The 24,995-nt window shown below is 25.0% G+C and overlaps 13 protein-coding genes and 1 pseudogene across 13 annotated transcripts, besides 1 other annotated feature; 6 read left to right on the forward strand and 8 right to left on the reverse strand.

The window, feature by feature from the left end:
• Positions 1–1,394: 1,394 nt before the first annotated feature.
• EHI_070670 lies at positions 1,395–1,751 on the reverse strand (annotated as a pseudogene).
• Positions 1,752–2,409: 658 nt separating this feature from the next.
• Positions 2,410–3,940, forward strand: EHI_070680 (uncharacterized protein; the record flags this gene model as incomplete). The annotated part of the gene is made up of 1 exon (XM_649215.2): positions 2,410–3,940. One exon carries the CDS (start codon positions 2,410–2,412, stop codon positions 3,901–3,903), a length of 1,494 nt encoding a protein of 497 aa, XP_654307.1. The 3' UTR covers positions 3,904–3,940.
• Positions 3,941–3,972: 32 nt separating this feature from the next.
• On the reverse strand, positions 3,973–5,655 carry EHI_070690 (uncharacterized protein; the record flags this gene model as incomplete). The annotated part of the gene is made up of 6 exons (XM_001913839.1): positions 3,973–4,153; positions 4,201–4,878; positions 4,924–5,051; positions 5,105–5,374; positions 5,427–5,471; positions 5,527–5,655. The coding sequence occupies 6 exons, from the start codon at positions 5,653–5,655 to the stop codon at positions 3,973–3,975; spliced, it is 1,431 nt and encodes a 476-aa protein (XP_001913874.1).
• A 144-nt stretch (positions 5,656–5,799) lies between these two features.
• On the reverse strand, positions 5,800–7,968 carry EHI_070700 (uncharacterized protein; the record flags this gene model as incomplete). The annotated part of the gene is made up of 1 exon (XM_649216.1): positions 5,800–7,968. The coding sequence occupies one exon, from the start codon at positions 7,966–7,968 to the stop codon at positions 5,800–5,802; it is 2,169 nt and encodes a 722-aa protein (XP_654308.1).
• Positions 7,969–8,106: 138 nt separating this feature from the next.
• EHI_070710 (Rap/Ran GTPase activating protein, putative) lies at positions 8,107–10,578 on the reverse strand (the record flags this gene model as incomplete). The annotated part of the gene is made up of 1 exon (XM_649217.1): positions 8,107–10,578. The coding sequence occupies one exon, from the start codon at positions 10,576–10,578 to the stop codon at positions 8,107–8,109; it is 2,472 nt and encodes an 823-aa protein (XP_654309.1).
• A 305-nt stretch (positions 10,579–10,883) lies between these two features.
• EHI_070720 (L-myo-inositol-1-phosphate synthase) lies at positions 10,884–12,410 on the reverse strand (the record flags this gene model as incomplete). Its single annotated transcript, XM_649218.1, has 1 exon — positions 10,884–12,410. One exon carries the CDS (start codon positions 12,408–12,410, stop codon positions 10,884–10,886), a length of 1,527 nt encoding a protein of 508 aa, XP_654310.1.
• A 1,519-nt stretch (positions 12,411–13,929) lies between these two features.
• EHI_070730 (Rho family GTPase) lies at positions 13,930–14,528 on the forward strand (the record flags this gene model as incomplete). The annotated part of the gene is made up of 1 exon (XM_647601.2): positions 13,930–14,528. One exon carries the CDS (start codon positions 13,930–13,932, stop codon positions 14,512–14,514), a length of 585 nt encoding a protein of 194 aa, XP_652693.1. The 3' UTR covers positions 14,515–14,528.
• A 215-nt stretch (positions 14,529–14,743) lies between these two features.
• EHI_070740 (nuclear complex protein 4, putative) lies at positions 14,744–15,801 on the forward strand (the record flags this gene model as incomplete). The annotated part of the gene is made up of 2 exons (XM_649325.2): positions 14,744–14,766; positions 14,823–15,801. 2 exons carry the CDS (start codon positions 14,744–14,746, stop codon positions 15,799–15,801), a joined length of 1,002 nt encoding a protein of 333 aa, XP_654417.2.
• Positions 15,802–15,897: 96 nt separating this feature from the next.
• On the forward strand, positions 15,898–16,394 carry EHI_070750 (ubiquitin-conjugating enzyme family protein). Its single transcript, XM_649324.2, has one exon. It carries the CDS (start codon positions 15,911–15,913, stop codon positions 16,355–16,357), a length of 447 nt encoding a protein of 148 aa, XP_654416.1. The 5' UTR covers positions 15,898–15,910; the 3' UTR covers positions 16,358–16,394.
• Positions 16,395–16,560: 166 nt separating this feature from the next.
• Positions 16,561–18,312, reverse strand: EHI_070760 (Ras guanine nucleotide exchange factor, putative; the record flags this gene model as incomplete). Its single annotated transcript, XM_649323.2, has 1 exon — positions 16,561–18,312. One exon carries the CDS (start codon positions 18,310–18,312, stop codon positions 16,561–16,563), a length of 1,752 nt encoding a protein of 583 aa, XP_654415.2.
• A 178-nt stretch (positions 18,313–18,490) lies between these two features.
• EHI_070770 (uncharacterized protein) lies at positions 18,491–19,123 on the forward strand (the record flags this gene model as incomplete). Its single annotated transcript, XM_649322.1, has 1 exon — positions 18,491–19,123. One exon carries the CDS (start codon positions 18,491–18,493, stop codon positions 19,121–19,123), a length of 633 nt encoding a protein of 210 aa, XP_654414.1.
• Positions 19,124–19,145: 22 nt separating this feature from the next.
• Positions 19,146–19,604, reverse strand: EHI_070780 (uncharacterized protein; the record flags this gene model as incomplete). Its single annotated transcript, XM_649321.1, has 1 exon — positions 19,146–19,604. The coding sequence occupies one exon, from the start codon at positions 19,602–19,604 to the stop codon at positions 19,146–19,148; it is 459 nt and encodes a 152-aa protein (XP_654413.1).
• Positions 19,605–19,862: 258 nt separating this feature from the next.
• Positions 19,863–21,767, reverse strand: EHI_070790 (uncharacterized protein; the record flags this gene model as incomplete). The annotated part of the gene is made up of 1 exon (XM_649320.1): positions 19,863–21,767. One exon carries the CDS (start codon positions 21,765–21,767, stop codon positions 19,863–19,865), a length of 1,905 nt encoding a protein of 634 aa, XP_654412.1.
• A 104-nt stretch (positions 21,768–21,871) lies between these two features.
• Positions 21,872–23,854, forward strand: EHI_070800 (uncharacterized protein; the record flags this gene model as incomplete). Its single annotated transcript, XM_649319.1, has 1 exon — positions 21,872–23,854. One exon carries the CDS (start codon positions 21,872–21,874, stop codon positions 23,852–23,854), a length of 1,983 nt encoding a protein of 660 aa, XP_654411.1.
• Positions 23,855–24,296: 442 nt separating this feature from the next.
• Positions 24,297–24,995: a repeat region.

Raw genomic sequence — 24,995 nt, forward strand, 5'->3', positions numbered from 1 at the left:
AATATCAAAAATATACATAGTTATGATATAAGTTGTTAGATTTATTAGAATTTATGTAGTACTTGTATGTATATAATCACCATTTCAATTACATAAAACAGAGATTATTATTTGAATGAAATATTATTTAATTAACAATACATTTGATTCATTTAGTGTTGATTTAATAGCATCATTTTTAATTCAAATAATTAAGTATTTGTTGGTTATTTCATATGGGATGATATATTTTTAATTTGTATGAACAGTTTGTTATCAACAACATAGTGTTTTATATTTTGTTGATAATTCATGAAGAAGTAAAAGAATGTTTGAATAAATTGAATTTTACAATTGAAAATATAGTCTTTCCATCAAACACTTCTTTTATTCATCATGATAATACAATTATCTTCAATCATGACATTCATTTCTTATACCACATAATTCATTTTCATGTAAAATATGGTGGTGTTTACTTTAACTATTGTTATCAAAAAGAAGATGGTGTTATTCATGAATGAGTATTAAGTCATTAAATTATTCAATGTTGTAATTACTATGTTAATGTTTAATAATATAAACTATGTTATAAATGCAAAATAACAATACTTCAAAGAATAGTGATGTATTTGATGGATTAGTATGAAAATGTTGTTTATAATAAATTCTCTGACAAAATAATATATAATAAGTCGTAGTGAACAAAAAGAACCAAAACAAAACTGAGTTAATATAAAAAATAATATACAAATAGCAAATAGCAATAGATGTATATTCAGTCTTGCTAAGATAAATATCCAATACAATGTTAGTTGTTATAATGAATTTATTGACACTAACACATAAACAATGTATTAACTTATCAATACTATTGTTAAAATAATTAAGAATGTTAGTATCAACATTAAATCGAATTGTTATAACTTGTTTATTTACTATACTTTATTTTAGTGTTTATGTTTATTCACTTTAACTGAGTTAGTTGGTATATTGATTGTTTATACTAAAAAGAAACAAATCAAAAAGAAGAATTGGAAAGGAAATTAACATACCAATAGTAGATGTTAGTTGTTGAAATTGACACAGACACTTATTTCTTTTATTACTCAAAAAGCTATTTTTAGATAACTTCCAGATATCAATAAATTATTCAAATAATCTGATTATTGAACTTAATGTTTGAATTATGTTTGTTGAGAAAACAATGAGTCTATTATTTAATACTCAGTTATGAACTTGTAATAAATTACTTAAAAGAAATACCCTTTGTCATTAGTCAATAAACGAACATGTGATAATTAACTACTATGCATTCTAAAATAACTAATGACTTTCCCACAACTAAACCAACAAATTAGTTTTGTTGAAAGAAAATAACAAAAAATAATATGTTTAATGGATTGTTGTTTCATTTAATCAAGTAAAACAAATACATCTAAAAGATGTTTCAATTTTCTCAATTGTAATTTAACTATTTCTTTCAATTCTTTCTCTGAAAGTGGCGAAAATACTATAACATCATCCAACCTATTGAGAAATTCCGGTTTAAATGACTTTTTCATTATTTCCATTATACTTTCTTTGACTTTCCCACTCACTTATCCCGATGTTTCGATTCCTTTCATTATTATTTCACTTCATAAGTTTAATGTCATAATCACAGCCATATTCTTAAAATCAACTGCTCTTCCTCTACCATTTGTAAATTTTCCTTCATCCAATAGTTGTAATAACACATTAAATACTTATGGATGTGTTTTTTTCAATTTCTTTTAATCTTTCTTTCATTATTCTTTATTTTCTTGAGTATAAATAACAATAATTTTCATGTATTTATTAATGAATAACAATTATTTTCATGAAATTATTTATGAAGAGCAATCTATTTAAAGAGTATAATAGAAGAGAAATACAGATTAAGACATTAAGACATTAACTAAATGATTCTTTTCAAAACAATAAATTCTGATTGAATGAAGTTGTTATGTAATTTAATGGAATTAAAGAAATTTCATGAAGAATAAATTGTAATGTAAAAATATTAAGAATAATTTATATCTAATAGCAATCCATCAAATAACGAAAATATTCTTTTATGTTAACGTCATTATTGGGGTTTTAAAGTGTGTCTGTTCTAATATATTGTCACCTATTTTGAAGGAACGTATCTAAAAATAGGATTATTTTAATACCCAAGGCGGCAAGTCACCATTTTTGTTTTGTTTCAGAACCCAAATTAACGTTTCGTTTCTTTTTTTTTTATTTATACATTGAATAATGAGTTGGGTTCAAACAAATGATAATCCTGTGGTTATTCTATTAGGAATAAAAATATACACTACCAAACTTATTCATTCTATTTTATTCTTTTTTTCGTTTTATGGAATTTTTGAATAAATACTGTTTTGAAACTAACACATCAATTTCATGTATCTGTTAGCTATACCATTGTTTTTCATCATTGTAAATGGTAAAACAACTACTCTCCACTCTGTTTGTATGACTAATTTTGTCGCAGTCAACATTGATTCACCAACAAATGTTGAAACAATTAGTCGTACCTTGTGTTATGATAAAATTCCTGATTATAGAACAAACGTTCATGGATATAACATCAAGTCTTATTGTTTTGTTGATGAAAATAATTTCTATGTTCAAAAAGGGAATCATAATATTAGTAGATGTGGAGAGTGGCTCCAATTAGTAGGACCAAGTCAAAAACCTATTGTTTGTATGGTAGCTGGGTCAGAAAATTTAAAAGTCTCTGGTGTTTCTACTTCAAATCAATACTCATTCATTGGTGTTCCAAGAAACATCTTTCTAACATTAACAGGTGGATTTGATGAAGGTGCTAGTATTGTAACTCAAATTACATTATCAGAGACATACTTTGATTTAAGAATAAGTCCTACTCTCTATGTACTTAATAGGAATGACACAACAGCAACAATTCAATTTACTGATTTCAATAGAAATCCAGAAAAGATTGCAGTTAATAATATTTTTTATGATATGACCCCAGAAAATACCTTTTTAGTTCCACTTTTTGATAGTGATGTTGCTGTTCATCTCATCGCTTTTGATAATGAGAAGATTGATTTTCCAAAAGTTAATTTGAAGAGGGGAGATAAATTTATGAGTACTGCTCGATTTGTAAATTATGATATGGTTGATTGCAATTTTATGGCTGATAAAAATGTTTTTTTCAGAGGTAGTAGAGAAGATCATGGCACATTATTAACGTGGCAAATTGTACAATGGAATCAAGATAAAACAATTGTTGAATTTGATAATTCTGCTCAAGAAATTAAATTTGTTGGTAAAACATCAAATTTATCAATGGTATTTGTATATCCAACAGTAATTATGTTAAATCAAGATTTTGCTTATTTTGAGATAGAATTTGAAACCTCTTCATCGGATTATCAATTTGTTGTTGCAAACACTGGGCATTGTAAAAATGTAGTAAAATATACTTTTGATTATTGTTCACCTACACAACTTAATTTACCAACAAAGTATTACTTTAATAGACTAGAAAAAACTATTAAATTAAGAATGTCCTTGTTTGGAATTAATAAACTGTTTTCTAATACGATTGAACTTATTCACAAAGTTCCTCCAGGAACAGTACTTAACTTAGTTTCGGCTCAATTAGTGAGAGAGGCTAAAATGTTAAATCAAACAGAATGTAATTCTGTTTCTTTTAATTGTTTAGGCACTGAATGTACAATAACTAATCAATTTTCACGTAAAGTTCCATTTAATTTTGGATGTTCACCTTCTTGTGGTGTTTGTCGTGTTGGGTTTACATGTAATGATTATGGAAAGTGTGTAGAAGAAGTTAATTTGAACCAAAGAAGTGAAGCTAATGTAATTAGTTGTTTACTTGTTTTGTTACTGCTTCAACTTCTTCTTTGAGCGTTTTGAAATATAGCTTTAATTGAAATATTTAAACAAATACAAGAATTTATTACCAAACTAATCTAATTAAAATAAAACACAATCTTTCTCTTTTTTATACTGAGCTTGTTTAATTAATGTTTTTGACTCATCTGGTTTATGTGATGAAGTGAATTGAGGAGTTGGAGCGCAGGAGTGAGTTCTTTGAGAACGTCCAGACTGTAAACGAGTTTTAGAAACATCTTCTTTTTGTGGTTTACATTCATCACTAAAAATGATTAATTTTCAAGTAAATGAATAATCAAACAAACAAACAGATATGGTTGTGAAAATTCCATTGCATTAATTTCAAGACAAAACTCTTCAAATAATAAGTCAAATTCATGTGTTTTAGATTCTTCAAAATAGAAAAAACGAGGTCTTTTATTCATTGGAAAGAAATTCACAAAACCTTGAACGTCATCATCAGTGACTGTAGAATTATTTGACTTATTAAATCCAACTATAATATAATGAGTTGACTTGAGATTACAGTATCTTAGAGTTTCATTATACCAATTCATAAGATTTGCAAATGTATCTGACTTTTGATAGTCAAAACATAATATTACTCCTAATACATTAAAATATGGTGTGTATGATGCACCTTTTCTAAATGAATGATCATAAACATATGTTCTTAATTTTAAAGTTTTTCCATCATCAAGTTGGAGTAATTTTGGTGGATAATTATCAAAAGAATAAAGACTAAATGAAGTATTCCAATCAAGAGATAATCCAGTACATAATCTTCTTGAAAAATCAGAAATACAAGAATCACCTACAATGATAGTTTTAATAGTAATGACTATTTCTGATTTATTAAAAACAATAAGTGCACGTTTTTTATCTCCTTGATTCATTGGTGGTGATGAAAATGTTTTACTTAAAACACCAGTTTGTGAAATTGTTCTTCTTTGTTTATATTCTCTTTCTTTTGCAATTTGTTTATCACTAAAACAATAAATATAAACCAATTATTATTTGTAGACAACAAACATCACATCATCTGTTAAATCATTCAACCTAATTTGTATATAACATTGTTCAAGTTCATTAAGTAAATTTAATGTTGTAGATTTATTGTAAGTATAAAATTGAATAGTAGTATCTTTGAGAAGAATATCCTAAAAACCATTATAATTATTTTATTTTCATTTACTAAATTAAATAAACAAACAGATACTTCAGTTGGTGTATTAGTTGAGTTTAATAAATTATCATATAACCCAATAATTAGTATATTCATTTTTTTGTTCCCACTAAACCTTTTTCCTTCTTCTATCCAATTACCAATATTTTTAATTGAATCATTAGAGAAATCAAAAACAACACATAAAATGTTAATTCCTTTAAAAGGAAAATAACTTGTTTCTCGCCCAACAAAATTATCATAAGTACTACATATAAGTTTGCCTATTCTCCCATTAATTTCAATTGTAGATGAAGTCTAACAATAATTAATATTAAATTATATAATAAAATATAATATGAAAACAAACTTGAAGAGGAAGATTAGATAAATTTTGAGAATTTAAATTTCTTTTCTAATAGTAAGTAGTTGTTAAGAATAAAACAAAGTAATAAAGAAATAAAACAAACATAAGTTTGCCATAATAATGATTTTCTTTGTTGAAAAGTAGAAATATCACCAACAAATAATAATTTAATAGTATATTCATAATCTTTTTCAGAAATAACAGTAGTAGGATAATTAATTGTAGTTTTCATAATTTTTAATTTTAAGTTAAGTGGATGTAACTGAAAATTTAATTTTTTAAATGAATGAAAAAATGATATTAAAAAGAAGAAATTTTTAAATTAAAAAACAATAAAAAAAACAATAAAAAAATTGATAATAATGGAATTAGTAAATTATTTAATTGAAGAAAATGAAATTCCTTTTTGAATTGCTTCCATATATTTTGTAACTTCAGCATAAATTGCAGCAAATGTTGTAAATCCACGAACTAATTCCAAACGATTTTCAGATGGAATTAAATCTCCTTTTAATTTTTTATCAAAATCTTCACATAAAGTTAAAAAGTATTTTAAAACATATCGTTGTAATTCAGTATGAATTTCTTTTTCTACATCATTCCAATATTCAATAGTTTTATCTTTAATTTCACTTATTTCAACAGTAAATAACATCATTTCTTTTAATTTAATAATCCATTTTTGTTTAAATGTTGGAACAAATCCTCTTAAATGGTCAATGAATTGAGTTAATTCAGTTTCATTTACACCATGTTGATCTTTCTTATATTCAAATGATTTTACTCTATTAATTGTTTCAAGAAGAAAGAAAAAGAATTTTTCAACAAGGAGATTACCTAATGTTTCACGTTTCATTTCTAAATTATGTTGAAAATTAAAAATATCAACATTCATTGTTTGTTTTTCTTTGATAGATAAGTCATGAATATCTTTTTGTGATTTCATAAATTGTTCATCTTGTTCTTTTAAGAAACAAGTAATATAAACAATATTAAGAAATTCATTAAAAACAGTATTAATTTCAGCATTATTATTTTCAAATGCAGATGTTTTAACAATATATGATTCAATACTTGTTCTAAATTTCCATTGTAATTCTTCTAAATCTTGATAATAATGAATTACATGAGCATAATGTAATAAAGCATTATATTGTGCATATTTTCTTGTTAATAAATGAATAGGACTTTTTTCTTTTTTAGGTTGATTAGAAGCATTTTGTACAAATATAATTGTATTATTTAATAAGAAATTTACTTTTGTAATAACTAATTGAGTAACAGTATTAAGATGTTCTCTTAAAGGTATTACACCATTTAAAATATTATAATTTTTATCAATAAAATTTTGACAATTAACAAATTCTCTTAAATAAATGAAATAAGAAAAACTATCAAGGTTTTGATAAATAATTAATCGTTCAATAATTGTTTGCATTAAATATTGAAAAATTGGTTCAAATACTATTTTAACCATATCATTTACTTCATTTATCATTTGAGAATTATCAATATTTAATTTCCGATATAATCTACAATAACAATCAACATGACTAGCAATTGTATCAAATAAAACACGATATAAACTATCAATAATTGTTTCAAGTTCAAATTTATTATCTTTAGTATCATTTTGAATAGCAGGAATTATTATTTGATCATCAAGATTTGAAATATTTCTTTGAATATCAATTCGTGTTTTAATTTTATTAAGTGCTCCAATAACATCTTTTTCTTTTTCAGTACATGGATTAAACTTTTTTTCTTTAGGTAAATATTCAATCAATTCAAATGTTTTTGAAATTGGTTTATTTGATTTTAATTTAAGTAATTCTTCTGTATAACATTGAAAATATTGAAGTAATAAAATTTTCATTGTTTCCATATGATTATTTCTTAATAAAACACAATTTTCTTCTGAATAATACATTAAAAATCTAAAATGAATAGAATAATTATTTGCTAATAAATGTTGAAGAATAATTGGATTTGATTGTGATAATTTATTAAGTTTATCTGAAATAACTTCATAAATTCTTTGACAAATAATTTGTGTTGTATGTTTATGATATTCTTTACATAATTTAATAATAGGTGATTCTTTATATAATTCTTTCATATCTTCAAAACTAACTAATATTTGATGATATAGTGTTAAATCTCTTCCATATTTTTCATCAACAGGAGTAGTTAATAATCTTTGAATTAATTCAGGTGGTGGAATACATTTAGTTAATAATGAACAAATTAACATATGTGCATGTTTGTCTTGTTCAACTAATTGATTAATTTTCTTTGCTTCTCCATGAAGATTTTGAAATCCTGTAAATGTTTGATTTAATTCATTTGATAATTCAACAACTCGTTTTTTAAGTGAATCAACACATTCAATAAGAAATGATAAATTGGAATCAAGATCTTTAAATGCTTCATGATTTTGTCTTACCTCTTCCATAAATTTTAATTCTTTATCAAGAATTTGTTGTTGTAATATAGGTTTAAATTCTTTAAAATTTTCAATAGACTCAATACTTTCACTATCCATTATTAACTTTTTAATATGAATAAATGTAGTGAATTTTTTTTTAAAAGTTCTTTTAACAATGAACAATAATAAAAAAAAAAAAAACAGAATAAAAAATAATTATTATGTTAAGTAAAATAAAAATTAATAAAACAAAAATCAATTTCCTTCCATCATTTCATTTAATAATTTACCTCTAATCATTACATTCTTTGTTCTAAATTGAGATGATTCTCTTGAAGCAACTTCTGCATTAATTAATTTAGAAATAATGAAATTTGAAAATAATTGTGAATGTGTATATTGATCAGTAGTAATAAAAGGTGGAATAGGTGAAATATCATGTTTACACATAACATTTACACTATATTTTGGGATTTCATTTTCTGGTTGATTTAAATCATATCCAACAACAATAAATGCATGATTAAATTGTGTTTTAAATGATGAAATATCAATTAATTCTGGTTTTCCTCTATATTCTTTAAAAATAAGAACAACAATATCATTTCCAATATGTTTCTTTTTATCAAGTTGTTGTGGATTATTATCAGACCATGGTAAATAAGGTGCAATATGATACATAATTGAAACTTTGTCATTTGAAAAAGAATTTACATATGAATATTCTCCTGTTAATTGATATTTTGTATCTAAACCTCCAGCAAATCCATTATATCCTTGTAATTTAATTTTCTTTCCTAACAACTCAAGGAATTTTTCAAAATGTTTACTTCCAATTTTATTATTAAACAATTCACTTTCAAGAGTTTGTCCTTCTGTAGCATATAATACTCCAAATTTATAATCTTTAATGATAAAATAATTTTCAAATTTTTCTATTTTATTATTTATGTCAGGTATTGTTATTGGAGTTGCTTTTGATCCTTTATATCCAAATTCTTTTAAAATTTGAATATCATTTACTCCTATTGGTGCTGTTTTTCTAATTGTTGATCTTTTAGTCCATACAATAAATTTTTTATCATTAGAGTCTTGTTTAATTGTAATAATAGTATTTTCTTTTGTACCTGTATGAATGTCTGTTTTTAAAATACAATAATGACAATGTGGAAATGGTTTAATAAAATTTTGATAATATCTAATTGGAAGTGTAACATCATGATAATTTTTATTCATAAGTTCATCATATTTATGAGTACATGATGTATAATAATTTTCAATATGATAATCAGGAAGAGTATTTTGATCAACAAGAATAATTTTACTTTGAGTTGTAGTATTTGTCCATGTTTCAATTAATCTTTTTGGTGTATCAAATGTATCTTGTTTTTGTTGAATTTCTTCATTACTTAATATTGTTAATGAATATTTATTTTCAATTAAAGATACTACTCCTTCCATTTGTCCAGTTTCTTCTGCTATTTTCATAACTGGTTTTCCTTTAAATGTCATATCAATATCAGCTCCATATTGTAATAAAATTTGTACTATATCTGTTCTTTTATTTTTTACAGCATAATAAAGTGGAAATGTTCCACTTTCTGTTACTTGATTAACATTTGCACCATTTTCACAAAGATATTTAATTGCTTCTTCATTCATTGATGCTGAACAAACACATGTCAATGAACTTTCACCAATTTTTGATATTTCATTAATATATGTTTTAGGATCTTTTTCATTAGATATTAATCTATATAATATTGAAATATTCTTTTCTAAATGTCTATTTCTACATAAATAATGTAATGGTGTTCTCATTGTTTCATTTTTAATATGAATATCTGGATGATGTTCTAATAATTTAGAAACAACTTCTATATTAATTTCATTTTGACTTAATGCTGTATGTAATGGTGAATATTTAAATTTATTAAGTGCATTAACATTTGCTCCTTTGTTTAAAACTAATTCTACCATTTTTGGTTCATTTAATAAAACTAAGTGATGAAGTAAGGTATTTCCATCTTTATCTTCATCTTGAACTCCTTGTTTTTTAATATAAGTTGAAATAGTATTTTCTATTTGTTTTGAAGTCATAGTATTGGAATTATTTAATGTATTTATTAATTCTATAAATTTGCTTTTCACTTTAATTGGAAGATATGCAATCCAAAATATTGTTGCTACATCTTTAATTGCTCCTCCAAAATCAACTGTAAACCCTGAAACATCTTTAACAATATTTGTTACTTTACTACTTGTTCCTGTAACAGATAAATGAAAAACAAATACAGCTGGTTCTTCAGGAAATTCTGTTGGAAAATTAATTGTAATTTTTCTTTGAATAAATGTTGTTCTTGTATCAATTTGTCCTGTAATAAATGTTCCTCCTCTAATTGGCATTTGAGTACAAAAATATTCAAACTCTTTATTTATTTGTTGTGGTGTTCGTGGCATTTTATGAATTTGTTCTTGAAGACGAGTATTTTCTTCAGTTAAATTATGAACAATTTCTTCTAATTGAATAATTCTTTGTGTTAATTTATCGCTTATCTCCACTGATCCATTAGAGTGGGTGTCAGTATTTCCTGAATTTGAATTTTCTGTATGTTCTGTTTTTATACCAGAAGGACTTTCTAATCCTTCTGTTAAATTTGCATGTGAACTTTCAACCATAGTAAATGGTCTTCTTCCAATTAATGGTTTTTGAGGTAATTGTGACATAAAGATAAAACTTAATTCTTTTTTTCAGTTTCTTCATTCTTTTGAATTTCTTTTACTATGAATTATTAACCAGAAATATTACTCTTTGATTCTTTCATTTTTTTTAATTTTTTCCCTTCTTATAATTATTGTTTGTAGAAAAATATACAAAGAAATTCACTCTCTTATCTTTTTATTTTCATTATTTTTAATCTCTTGGAATTATGAATTAAATATTTAGTGTATATATATTATATTCTAAAGGAATTGAACAAAATAAATAATATATCAAAATGTTTTAATTCAATTAGATTAAACTTTAATAATTAAAAGAAATGTTCAGTCTTTCCTTCAAGAAGAAGATGATTATCACATGGAAGTCCAAGAAGTGCTCTAAAGAAATTATCAAGACATTCTCTTTGTTTAAATAAAGCATTAATAACTGGAGAACCTTTTGGTACAACGGGTGCTTTAAGAAGATAAGAAATCATAGACATTACAGAATTAAAGTTTTTAAATTCTTTACCATCAATAGAGTAAGTGACTCTAGTCATAAATTCCATTAAAACAGCAAGATCAATCATTAATGGAGCAGCAAGAAGAGAATCTTCACAAGTGTTATGAAGAGCAATTGTATTATGTCCTCCTAAGAAAATCTCTGAAGTATATTCATCCATAGCTCTTTTAGAATCTCCTACATATGGAACATATTTAATAACAATGACATGATCTGGATGTTCTCCTTCCTTATACATAATATTATTAGATTTAACAACATCAGAAACAACATTTGATTTTGATATTTCTTTAGATCTAAATTGTGATGGTGAACTTAAATTCTTTCCATCATTATTCCCAAGATGATTATATGATACAATTGATTGTAATTTAAGTCCTGATGATACAAGAAAATCTGCAAGAACAGATTTAATTTTTGTTTGTCCTGTTTTAAAATCATCTCCCATAACAGCACCTCCATGTTTATTTGCTAAATCAATTACACCTGGTACAAGTGTATTTTGTGGTGATCCATTAACAAATGGACATCCTTCAAGAATAGCTGCTGTTGCAAAAATAGTTGATGGTGATACTTCTTCTTCTCCTGCTGCAATAGATTTTAATAAATTTTCTGCTGTGTCATTAAGTCCTTCTTTTATTTCTACATATCTTTCTGTTGTAGCAGTCCATAAAACAACTATTTTATCAAGTCCATGTTGTGCTTTAAAATCTCTAATATTTTGTCTTACTGTATCAAGATGATTTTGTTTAGTTCCTGGAATAACATTATCAGCTCTATCATCTTGATTTGCTGCTATGTATGATTTATAATAAATTGATGGTAATGGAACTAATTCTTTCATATATGGATATAATTGTCTTTGAAGATCATAATCAACTACTTGTGCTCTTTTAAGTGCATCTGCCATATTTACTTTTGAAATATCCCATCCTCCTACAACAATATTATCTGGACAAACAAATGGTAAAATATCTTTATATGGTGCATAAATTTCTTCTCCTTCAGATGTAGCTCCAAGTCTCATTGTAGCTGATTGAGTATATGATCCATAATAATTTGGTTCATGAACTCCTCTTCTATCAGTCCAACAAAGATGGTGTTTATTAGCAAGAATTCCTGCAGTAACAGTAGTTCCATTATTTCCTCCCCATCCAATCATCATAAGACCCATCTTTGGAATCTTTTTATCTACTTTAAATTTGTAGTCTTTAGCAATTGGAGTACAAATAACTCCTTCTTTACTTACTTCTACATGTGTAGTTTCATAATGAAAGTCAGCTTCAATACTACTTTCTGTTTGATGGCTTTTAGTAGAATGGAATTGATATGACATGTACTTTATGGTTTTTATTTTTTTATTTCTTATTAACAAGTTTAAATACCTCCTTCATAGGTAAATCCAATTATGGTATAGCTTCTACTTATTTCTACATCTTCTACTAATACTTTCAATTCATCAATTCCTCACTTCTTTTAAATCTTCTGATGATATTTTATATTAAGCATTGTTTTTGTATTTCTAAGCTTTTTTTTCTATTTTTTCTCTTAAAACTGTTTGATTCTATCTTTTATTCTCTTAGTCTAATTTATTGAAAATAGCAGTTGTTTTTTTCATCAATGAATTTCTACTTCTATGAAAAATTCTTTATTTCTTATTACACAATTTTTACTGTATTTTCAACTATTTTTTACTAAGTTTTTATTTTAAAAAAATTTTATTAATTTTTCAATTGTTCATATTTTCAAGGAATTTGTTATAGTTATCTCTTGTTTCTTTCTTTTTTAAAACACAATTTTTCTTTCTTTTGTCACAAAAATTAATTCTTCTTTCTTCTTCCTTTTTTGTTTCATTGTCATTCTTGTTGATTAAGTCAATTCTCCAACAATATTCATTTTTTTGATCTTCAAATTCTTTGTTGTTCTAACTCAATACTTTTAGGTATTGTTATTTCCAATCTTGTTTTTCATTCTTTTTGTTATTTAAAGTGACTACACTTATGTTACAATTATCTTTGCTATTACACCTAATAATCCTTTGACATTCACACACCATCTTTGTTCTTTTGTTTCTCATCTTTTTGGATTTATCTTATTTTATCAAGTAACAACCCATATAATACCTTGGTAAATTCAATATACAAATATCGGAAAATGGAAGAACATAATATGTTATTGTAAAAAGGAATAATTGAAAGTTCTATTCAGTACCATCTAAAACTTTGAGGATTTAATTAAAATTATCTGAAACAAGTAAAGTTCTAGACTCTATGAGTTGTTATTTCTTCAACCTATCAATAACTCTTATCTTTTTTACTTCAAATAATAATCATTACAAATAAACCAGATAACAAAGTAAGACTGAATTAGATGTCATCAACTGTAATTGCAGACACAGGACAAACTGAAACACATGAAAGTGTCTTACAACAACTATCAACATTTGTTGCGTTTGACTTACCATCTATCATTTCATAGACTTGAACAGGACAATTTTGGACACAAGCCTCACACCCAATACAATCATCTTGATTGATTGTAATTTTAACAGTTTTACTTGTAAATACTTTTGACATGATAAAGATTAGTTTAATTGTGTTTAAATATTAGATGGAATGAAGTGATGTTGAACAATAATCACTTTTTGATTAAGGAGAGTTTGTTTGACTTTCTGTCTGAAAATGTTATTTAGTACAAAAAAAAAAAAAAAAAAAAATATAATCTTAAAATAGAAAGAACTCAAAAACTAAAAAACATAAAAAAAGAAACTCTAGAAAAGTATTAAAGTAACGAAAAAAACATGAAACAAAGAAATAATAGACAACTCAGAACTAAAAAAAGTTGAAAGAAAATCAATGAGTGAAAAACCCACATCAATTAAATTAGTCGTTGTTGGGGATGGTGCTGTTGGAAAAACTTGCCTCCTCATTTCATATTCAATTAGAAAGTTCCCTGAAGATTATATTCCTACAGTATTCGATAATTATGTTGTGTCATTAACTGCAGGCACAAGACAAATTCAATTGGCGTTGTGGGATACTGCTGGACAAGAAGAGTATGATCAATTGAGACCATTGAGTTATTCATCTGCTTCAATATTTTTAATATGTTTCTCTGTCACAAGTTCTGTATCATATGATAATGTAATTACAAAATGGCACCCTGAAGTTATTCACTTTGCACCAAAAGTTCCTATTATATTAGTTGGAACAAAACTTGATACTAGAAATGATCCTGCTATTGTTAAAAGATTAACAGAACAAGGTATGACTGTTATTAATACTGCAAAAGGAGAAGAACTTAAAAATCGTATAAAAGCTGTCAAATATATTGAATGTTCTGCAAAAACAAGCGAAAATTTAAAGACAGTTTTCGATGAAGCAGTTAAAACTGTGTTAATGAATAAACCACAGCAAAGGTCAAAGTGTGCTCTTTTATAATTCACTTTTAAATTAAAAAGTAACATTATTAATTCTCTTTTGATAATTTTATTCTATCATTATGTAATTATTTGTTTAAAATTAATTCTCTTGCGTTTTGTTTTTTAAAAATATAAAAACTAAAAATGAAAAAAAAAGAAATTTAATATTCATGGATTTGAAGAAAGTCCTAACAACTTCTCCTTTCCCTTTAGATAAAACTAAATTCAAGAGTTTTATTAAAAACAATATGAATACATTAAATATTTTACCGTTTGTTGACTTCTCTATCTTTAATTTAAAAAAAAATAGGGTTATTCATTCATTAGAAAAGTAGTTGTTGAATTAAAAACAAGAAAATGTATTGTAGAAAATACATTAAATTTATTAAACTTATTTCCTATGAATGTTAAAATGTTACCAACTCTTCATAAATTAATTACATTCGAAATGAATAAACAAACAACTTTAAAATTCTTAAAAACATTAGAAATGGTATTAGGAGTTTCAACACCTATTGAAGTAAAATCAATTAAATTTGATCCATTATTATTTTATGATTATTTACTAAACTTTTCAAAATCAAATAATTATTTATATCAAACATATTCTCTTATGTGTTTACATCATCTTATTGTACAACATGGTTTAACTGTTCCTTCATATATTCAATTATTATATTCTACATTAACTCCTCGATTACTTTTGAGTCCTGTTATGTCTACTTATTATGATCGACTTTATAAATATATTATAAGTTCTTATACTCCATTATATGCTTCAGCTGCTTTTATAAAAAAATCATTAAGACTTTGTTTAGAAGCTCCAACTGGATCAATTCTTATTATTTTAAACTTTATTCTTAAAGTTCTTTATGCACTTCCTCAAATTCATTATTTACTTCATCGACCAGCAATTCCATCATATCGTTATCCAGATGTTGATCCATTTGAAACAACACCATTTAGTGCATCTTCTAAATTTGATATTGATTTACGTGAAACTCATATTGAAGAATCATTTTTATGGGAACATCTATTACTTCAAAAACATCCTCATCCTAAAGTTGCATTATTAGCACAATCTTTTCCAACTTCAGAAGATGACCCTGTTATTCTTCCACCTGAACTTGGGATTAAAGATATTATTGATCCAAAAGTATGTCCAGTTACAACAACAATCAGTGTTGTTGTAAATCCTTTTATGGTTATGTCAAATGATCAAACAGTAAATGAACCATCAAAAACTGATTGTGAAGAATTAGGAATAAAATATAAAACATCATTATTTGGTGTTGTGTTTGATTGAATTTTTTTCCTTTTTCGATTTTTAGGGTTTTTGCCACATCAATACTATTTGGTGCAACTTAATGTCATACTTTTGAATCTAAAAAAATTAGTTTTTATTTCTCTCAAAGATGGCTATGCGTAGAATTCAAAAAGAGTTGAGGGAGATCCAACAGGATCCTCCTTGCAATTGTAGTGCTGGACCAGTTGGAGATGATATATTCCATTGGACTGCAACAATAACTGGACCTGATGATTCTCCATATCAAGGAGGATTATTCTTCTTAGACGTTCATTTCCCAGTTGATTATCCGTTTAAAGCACCACGAGTAACATTTATGACAAAAGTATATCATCCAAACATTAATAAGAATGGTGTTATTTGTCTTGACATTCTTAAAGATCAATGGAGTCCTGCTTTAACTCTTTCTCGTGTATTGTTAAGTATTTCATCTTTATTAACTGATCCTAATCCTTCTGATCCTCTTGATCCAGAAGTAGCTAATGTATTACGAGCTAATAAGAAACAATTTGAAGATACAGCAAGAGAATGGACTCGTATGTATGCTCGACCATAAACATTAGTATTTATTAATTAAATATTTGTCTCTCCTTATTCAATTCAGTTTATTTTTAGATAACATAATTAATGATGTCAAAATGTGAAACTGAGTGATATGAAATATAAAAAGAACTATATGAAAATGTTATTAATTTATGTTAAAGAAAATAAATATATTATTAGTAGTATAAAAGTAGTTAATTTAAGGAAAAGAAACGTTTAATTATTTTCAGTATCAACCATATATTCGACTTCAGACATTCCACGAAGAATTAATGATATGATTTGATAAACAGGAGTAAATTGATATGGTAATTTTTTGTATAAGTTAAATTGTTCAATACAATTATAAATACTGTTATATTTAAGGAAGTTAATTTTACCATTTTCTATTGTTGTATCTAAACCACATCGAATAGATGAAATATGATGTAAAGGAATTCCAATAAATGGAACAAATGGTTGTTTAGATGAAACACATGAATCAATTCCTTTTCTATAATTAGAATAACAACTTTTTGAATCAAACATAGTTGGTAAAGTAAATGCATCAACTTTTCTATTTGAGAATCTATTTTGAAATTCTTTTTTATGATCAGCTGAATTAAATACTGTTGCAAAAACTGCCATTGAATGGAAATCCTTATTATCATATAATTTCATCCATATATCCATGAATTTTTCTTTTACTTTTTGCATTCCTATAGAAGCTTTTTCTGAGTCTGGAAGAATACGTTCACTAAAGAGTGATTGTCGTAACCATTCTACAGCAATGTTATAAAATTTTAATACAGCAGAAATATGAGTTCCAGTTGCCATCACAAATTCAGATGATGAGATTGAATCATATAAATGTTGATCAATTATACATAAAGCTTGAGCAATTAACGTAGGATCAATATCTTTTAAATACAATTTATTTGAAAGAATGTCATTTGGTAATTGTGGTTGTTCAGTTAAATCCATTTTACAAGATGGGAAATATTGTTTTAATGTCTCATGGTCTTTAAGAATTAAATTGAATTTATCAAAGTTACTAGCAACTTTACCTAATTTTGATTTTATTATATCATCAGTAAATTCTGGCATTTCAAGTTCAGTAAGTAATGGAACCATTTGAGTAGTGAAATCTGATGAAAAATGTTCAATCCAATAACTAATGATATATTTGAATTTTTCAATATTTTGGTCTTTGATTTGAATAAATTTGTTTAATAGTTCAATAGGTGTAATAAAATCACGATATACTGTTAAGAATTTATTTAAGTAAACATCAGTACTAGTCATTGTAAATAAAATTAATTGATTTGTTGACATCGCTGCAGGTATTTCAATGCCATCAGGATATTCACTACATTTTTCTAAAATAATTTCACAATTATTATTAGGAACAATATTTTCATCAGTAATAGGAATGTCAGTGTCAGTAGATGTATGGAAAGAAATATGTTGGTCATATTCTTCGTCTGGTAATTTAGCAAAATCTTCTTCTTCAAATGGTAATTTTTCAAACAAATTATCAGCATCAGTCAATCCTAATTTAACCATTCCTTCAAGAGCATCTTTTAATGATGGATCAGATGTATAATTTACAAATTGAGGTGAGTCAGGATGAAGTAATTGATATTGGGGATGTTTTGATAAAACTTCTTTTACTAAAGCAATTCTTGTTTCTTGTAATTTTTGTTCTTTTAAATATTGACAAATTAATGCAATAACTTCTTCTTCAGGTAAAGTGTCAGGATTAACCACTTTATTTTCTGATAAATTACGAGCAAATGAAGGAAGAGAATATTCTTTTAATTGAGTATTTTGCCAATTGTCTTTAAGTCCTTCTAAAAATCTTGTCTCTTCAGCTAACTGTAAAACTTCTGGATGATTTGTCATTACCTTTTCTTCCCAATTTTTCTTATCCTCAACTTCATTAACAAAAGGTACATCATCTATTTGTGTTTCTTTTAATCCACTCATCTTCTTATTGAAAATCTTTATTTTTAAGTTCTTTTTATCTTTTTTTCAATAATTTAATTTTTGAATTATTTTTTTAGTTTTCATTTTAAAATTTCAAAATTTTTTAATCAAAAAAAAGAAAAGAAACAAAAGGAAAGAAGAAGAAGTAGAAAGAAGAAATGAACTAAGAAAGAGGAAGATGATACTTTTCATAATTGTAAGTTTAACATTTGTAGGAAGTGTGAATGCTAGATTTTATAATATTCATTTATACAGTGAAAGTTGTGATTTACAGAAGTTACAAGATGAGATAGCAGAGCAACATGGATATTTTATACCATTTAATACTACAATGAACCAAATTCATATTGATCTTTATTCAACTAAATTTCTTGATATGTTAGAAGATCAAATTATTACAAAAACGGCACAATTATTAACTTATGAAGGAGAATGTGAAGTTAAATCCACAAAAATTCAAAGTGTTGGAGGTAAAGTATGGTTACAGTTAAGTCCAAATGAATGTTTAAGACAATTAAGTAGTAAAATAGTTCATGGACTTTCATTTTATAGAGATCCATATCATAAAAGTAATGATTGTTTAGAAAAATCAAATGAAGTATGTAATGAGTATGGAGAACCTGATGTATTATCAAGTTATTATCCAAAAATTTTATTAGGATTTGATCAAGACTATTACTCTTATTCATATATTCAATTATTTAATAAGTTTAATATTGTTAGAATTGCTTATTCAAATGAAGATCGTATTATTCAACCAAATGATGTATTAATGAATATTGTTTTAAGAAAAAGACTAAGCAAATATTAATATAATGAATAAAAGACCTAATTTAATTATTTTCAAATATTTTTAATATATCTTCTACTGATCGTTTCTTTTTTAATGAAAATGATTTACTTTTAATTATTATTTGTTGTGAATTAATTAATGAAGTTGAAGTATTTATTGAATTTGTTTTATGTAATGGTTTTGGTATTGTTTTTTTTCTTTTGAGTATTTTTTTTGGTTTTGTTTCTTCTTTTTGGTTATTTGGTTCTGTTGTATTAATTGATTCAAATACTTCAACAATAAATGTTGGAAGATTAATAATCATATCATTTTTTACTTCAGTTTCATTAATTGTTTCACAATCTATTTGTTTACCTGGTTTTCCATCATCATCTTCATATAATTCAAATCTTCTATATTTAGATCTGAAAATAGCATATCCATCATACTTTTTTTTAATACGTTGAGTAATATCCTTTGAATATAACACTTTAAATAATTCACCTTCTTCTTCTGACATTTTTGTTTATATTTTTTTAGTTTTGAGTTAATTACAAAATTGAGGAATTGATAAATAAAAAAAGAAGATACAATTTAAGATATTATATTTCATTATTTTTCAATACAATGAACAAGTTTTATAGAGAGGAAGTAATGATTTGATGAGAGAATTTATTAATAGTTTTCTTGAATATTATATTATATCTAAATTAATAAATAAAAGAGTAGAATGATATTAAAAATAGTTATATTAATAAAAAAAAAGAAAGAAAAAGAATTAAAAACGATTATAATTTAACTTTTGATTTTGTCTGTGCATAAAAAGAATAAATATTCCTAATAATATCGACACAATCAATATTGATATTAAAATAGTAATTGAAACTCCAACATAAATTAAAATAGAAATATTTGTTTCTTTATCATTTTCATCGATATTAACACATGAATTTTTAATACAATTGAGTGTAATAGAATCAAGGAAATAGTTATAATCACAATAAGATGGTTCACAATTATTTGACCAAGAATTATTAATACATTTAAATCCTCCATATTTATGAGAAGTAGATTCATAAATATTACATTCTATTGAATCATATTTCATTCTATCATTTAATTCATTACATTGTGTTTGAAATTCATCAATTATTTTTAACGTTTCAGTAATAATATCATTAACAGAAGAAAATTGTCCACGGTTTAAATGAAAATCAGGAATAATAGTACTAAATTCTAATGGATAACTTTCAGAAGAATTATAATGATAGTCATAAATTTCAAATACTGGTAGATTCAATTTTACATTATTTCTTTTTAGATTATTTAATTCTCTTGAATCTGTTTCTTGTATTGATAATGTACTACCTTGTGAAATTCTTACTTTATTGTCATTTCCTTCATATCCATATGTAACACTTATTGAACTTCCTCTTAAAACTAGTCCAAGTGCAAATTGACTACATACTCCAGTACATAACCCATCTGAAAATATAACAATATCATTTGATTTACGTAAAGAACTCATTGTTTTTGTTAAACTATTAAATACATAAAGAATATTTTCTGTTCTTTGATGAGTTATATTATTAAAAGAATCTAATTGTGAATTAATATTTTCTATATTAATTTGTTTACATTCAAAGTTTTTAAATTGATTAATAAATTCTTTTTTATAAAATAAATTCATTGAATCAAAATATTTAAATGATCCAATTAATCTAGTGTCATCATGTAATACTATTGATTGGTGTAAACTTGCTGCTACTTCGTTGTTGCCAAAAATTTTTGGTTGTTGAAGAACAATACCAATAGGATAAGAGTTAGAATCAAATTTTTTTAAACAATCATTAAGATTATTAACATCGTTTGTTTCAAAAGATGAAAGTATTAAAACGTTAGTTTTTCTTTCATTCATTACATAACACTCATTTCCTTTAAAAGAGTTTGTTGATACTTCATTTAATAAATTAGGTTCTACTTTAACAAATTGATAATAAAGAGTATATATTGTTCCATTATTCGTTATTAATTTTAATGGTGTTTTTAAATCAATAAATGACAAAGGAAGTTTTGATAATCTAACATTTGAAATTGAAGATAACGCCCATGATAACTGTGCGTGCTGACTAATATAACTTCCATATTTTTTAGCAAAGGATAATAAAAATTTTATTGGATCAATATCATTAATAGAGGTTAAATATAATTTTTCTGTAATTGAAGGTTTAAAACCAAATAATTCACAATTAGTATTTGGTGTAATATAAATTCCATTTATATCATAATTAAATAAAATATCATACATTCCTAATAAATCATTAAATGATGATGACTCAGATATTCCTAATGTTAATGATGGGTCAAATGTTGTTTGGAACGTAAGAAATATAGATTGAAAGAATGAAAAGAATGTTTGGTTCTCTGTTTTTATTTCATTAATTTGTTGAATTAAGTCTATTGGATGTTCTTTAATAGAAGAATTATTAATATCAGTAAAGACATAAGCATGAGCTGCTTCTTTTAAATCGTTAATAATTCCTTCACTTTCTAATTGATTAATAGATGTTTCATTAATACATTCCTCTACCTCTTCAAAAGTAAATGGTTTTTGAAAAATTATTTCATTACATGGATATGCAAATAAATATGGAAGAAAGAAAGGAATAAGATACAAAATCATTAAAAATTTTTAATCTACTTTTTTTTAGTCTTTTTCATTTTTTTTTTCATTGAGAAAAAAAAGATAAAAAAATTCTTTATGAACTTTTTATTTCTTTTTATTAAATGAATATTGAAAGAAGTAGAAATGCTTATCCTTTTTGTCTTCCTGTACCATTGAGTTTACCAAAGAAGAATTATAATAAATTATTTGAACATCAAAGAAAAGAATTTAGGACGAATGAATCATTGAGAAGAGAAAAGATGAAAGAAATGATTAAAGAGATTGAAAAAAATAACAAAGTATTAGAAAAAGGAGAGGGTGGTATTGGTAGTACTATGAAGAATTTACTTAAAACTGAAAGATGTTCTAATTGTAATAAAGATAATATCCTTGGTACATTCGTATATAAATGTGAATGTTGTCAAGCAATATTATGTGGAGATTGTGTTAAAAAAAGAAAATATCAAAAGAAAAATGAAGAGATAATAGACATTGTATTGTGTAAATATTGTGATTTCATTTATATTGCTGTTACTGAAGATATTGTATTTAGTAATAACATAAAACAAGCTAATGAAGACTCAGTTTACTTATTAAGATGTCAAATTATTAATACTTGTATTTCTTTTATGGAAGAATACTCTATACTAAATTTGTTTATGAAGAAATTAATTTCAAGTCCTTCTCCAAGAGAAAAGGATGTTAAAGTATGTGAAGATTCATTAAAAATAGTTAAAGTTAAAACACAAAAAGTAGTGTCTTTACAAAACATGATTGATTATTTTGATACTCCTCCAAGAAAATCAGACGCAACAATTGCTTCTAATGTTATAAGAGCTATGAATGTCTTTAGAAGAGGTGTTGTATTTAATTCTATAAATGAAGTTAAAAGCTATGAAAATTTACTTCAAGAAATAGATGCAGCTTTAGACTTTGAACCAGAAGTTATAGGAATTTCTAATACGATGTTACCATTAACAGGTGGGACTTTGAGTATTACTCTGAGTTCAATAAGAAATATTAAAGTAATGATTAATAATATGAATATACCATTTACTACTCAGGGACATACTATCACTTTCAAAGCACCTCCTTTAATAACTGACCAAATGATATTAAATATTCATTTACTTCATAAAGACAAGGAAGTGCCATTACCTAGTGATATAATTTACTTCGATATTCCAAAAGAAATACTCGGACAAAGTTCTCTGTCAGACCAACCTAAAGAAGAGTTAGAAAAGAAAGTTCAACAAATTGAAGCACAAAAAGAAGAAGAATTGGTTAAAATTATTTCAACTATTGGAAGTAAACATAAAATTGACATTGTTGAATGTGATGAGAGTATCAGTGATGATGACTCTAGTTTTGACGACGTAAATGATACAATAGCAGATGATAATGAAGAGGAGACAGTATTATTTAGTCATTTAGATAAAAAAGATACAGAACCAAAAGAAGTTCCTAATAAATCTGAAGACAGTCAAGGGGAATTAACTGAGAAATGTATTGGAGATACTACAACAATTAAAGAATCTAATACTATAGAACAGCCAAAAGAAAAATCACTTTCACCACTAATTACATTAGAAAAGAAAAACACTGGTAATGTTTTGTTTAGAAAGAGTAGAGTTATTCGTTGTAAAGAAATTGAAGAGGAAAATGAAAGAGTTAAAGAAGAAGAAAAACAAACAAATAAAAAGAAGAAAGCAGATAGTTCTCGTGATACAGAAATAAAAGAATCAAAGAATATGATTGAAGGATTAGGTGACCTTAGATTTGCTACTACGTCTAACGTCAAAATAAGTGAAGAATTTGGTAAAGCCTTAATGAGAACAGATGACATTGTTAAAATTGACTCAGTACAACCAACAAAGTATAATGGAAGTGAACCTGTATTATTTACTATTACTGGAGATAATTTTGGAGATGAACCAATTGTATATATTGGGGGAAAACAAGTAGATGTATATGAAGAAATATCTAATACTTGTATTGTTGGTTATTTACCATATTTTAAACAAACCCAAGTATTAGATATTGTTGTTGAAAAATGTTTTGGAGTAAAACAAACAAAAGAAAATGCAATTTTAGTTGAAAATTAAATGGTATTTAATTTTATATTTTTTTTTCAATTTTTTTTGAATAAAAGTATTAAGTGAGTGATTCGTAAATAATTTTCAATAACAAGTAATCAATAACGTATCTTACATATAGAAGTAACGAAAAAGGATTAGTTTATAATTTAATCTCAATAACTTCTATTAGTCAATAATCCTTCAAAAAACATTTTTGTTTTTTTATTATGGTAAGTAACTTTAAAATAATAATTTATACTATATTTAATTTTATTTATATACATCACTTAATACACGACAACAATAATACAACATAATTTAATTTGAAACAAAATTGAAATAAGAGAGGAAATACACAAAATTAAATGAAAAAAAATTAATTCAAATAGTAGAATTATGGATTTTTAATTTTCTTTCTATACCAATAATCATTATTACTCTTATAATATTTTTTTGTCTCTTATATATTATAAAATGGAAAAAGCCAACAAATTAACTAAAGAAATATTTAATTGAATAGGATTAAAAATTAATGTAGAAAAGAGTGGGATAATGACTAATATTAATAATCAAATAAATGGAGAATTAGCTGAGCTACCAAGAGTAACTAATGATAACCCTTATAAATATCTTGGTATTGAAATAGGAGATAAAGTAAATATTAATAAATATTGTACAAGAATATTAAATGATGTATCTTCTATTTTATCATCATTAAACACTATGAAATACAGCAGCCTCAATACAATAAGAAAGATTAATAGTGATATAATCTCAAAATTAAGATATGGATTTAGTATTGTCAAATATAAACTAGGAGAATTGGAGAAGATAGACAAACAAATAAGAAAATCATTAATTCACCTCCAATTATACAGTAGAAATATCCCAAAAAGTAGATTATATGTTAAAATGAATGAATTGGGAATAGGAATAATGTCAGCAAGAGATGAATGTGGTAAAGAATTATTAAGAATATATTTAAAATATAAGTGGAGATCAAGCACAGAAATATGAGAAAAGATAGAAACAATAAAAGAAAATCCAAATGGAATAATCAAAAGAATGAAGAACACATTTTATAAGAAGATTAATTTTAATGAATTAATTGAGATAATAGAATTAAATGAAAGAAATCACAATGTAAAGGAAGTATTTGAATTGGTAA

The sequence above is a fragment of the Entamoeba histolytica genome, genomic scaffold (genome assembly GCF_000208925.1).
Source record: "Entamoeba histolytica HM-1:IMSS scf_1104750517357 genomic scaffold, whole genome shotgun sequence".
NCBI classification, from domain to species: Eukaryota; Evosea; order Mastigamoebida; family Endamoebidae; genus Entamoeba; species Entamoeba histolytica.

Coding starts and splice junctions, on each gene's coding strand:
- EHI_070750 (XM_649324.2), top strand. CDS start 15,911: ATGGCTATGCGTAGAATTCAAAAAGAGTTGAGGGAGATCCAACAGGAT.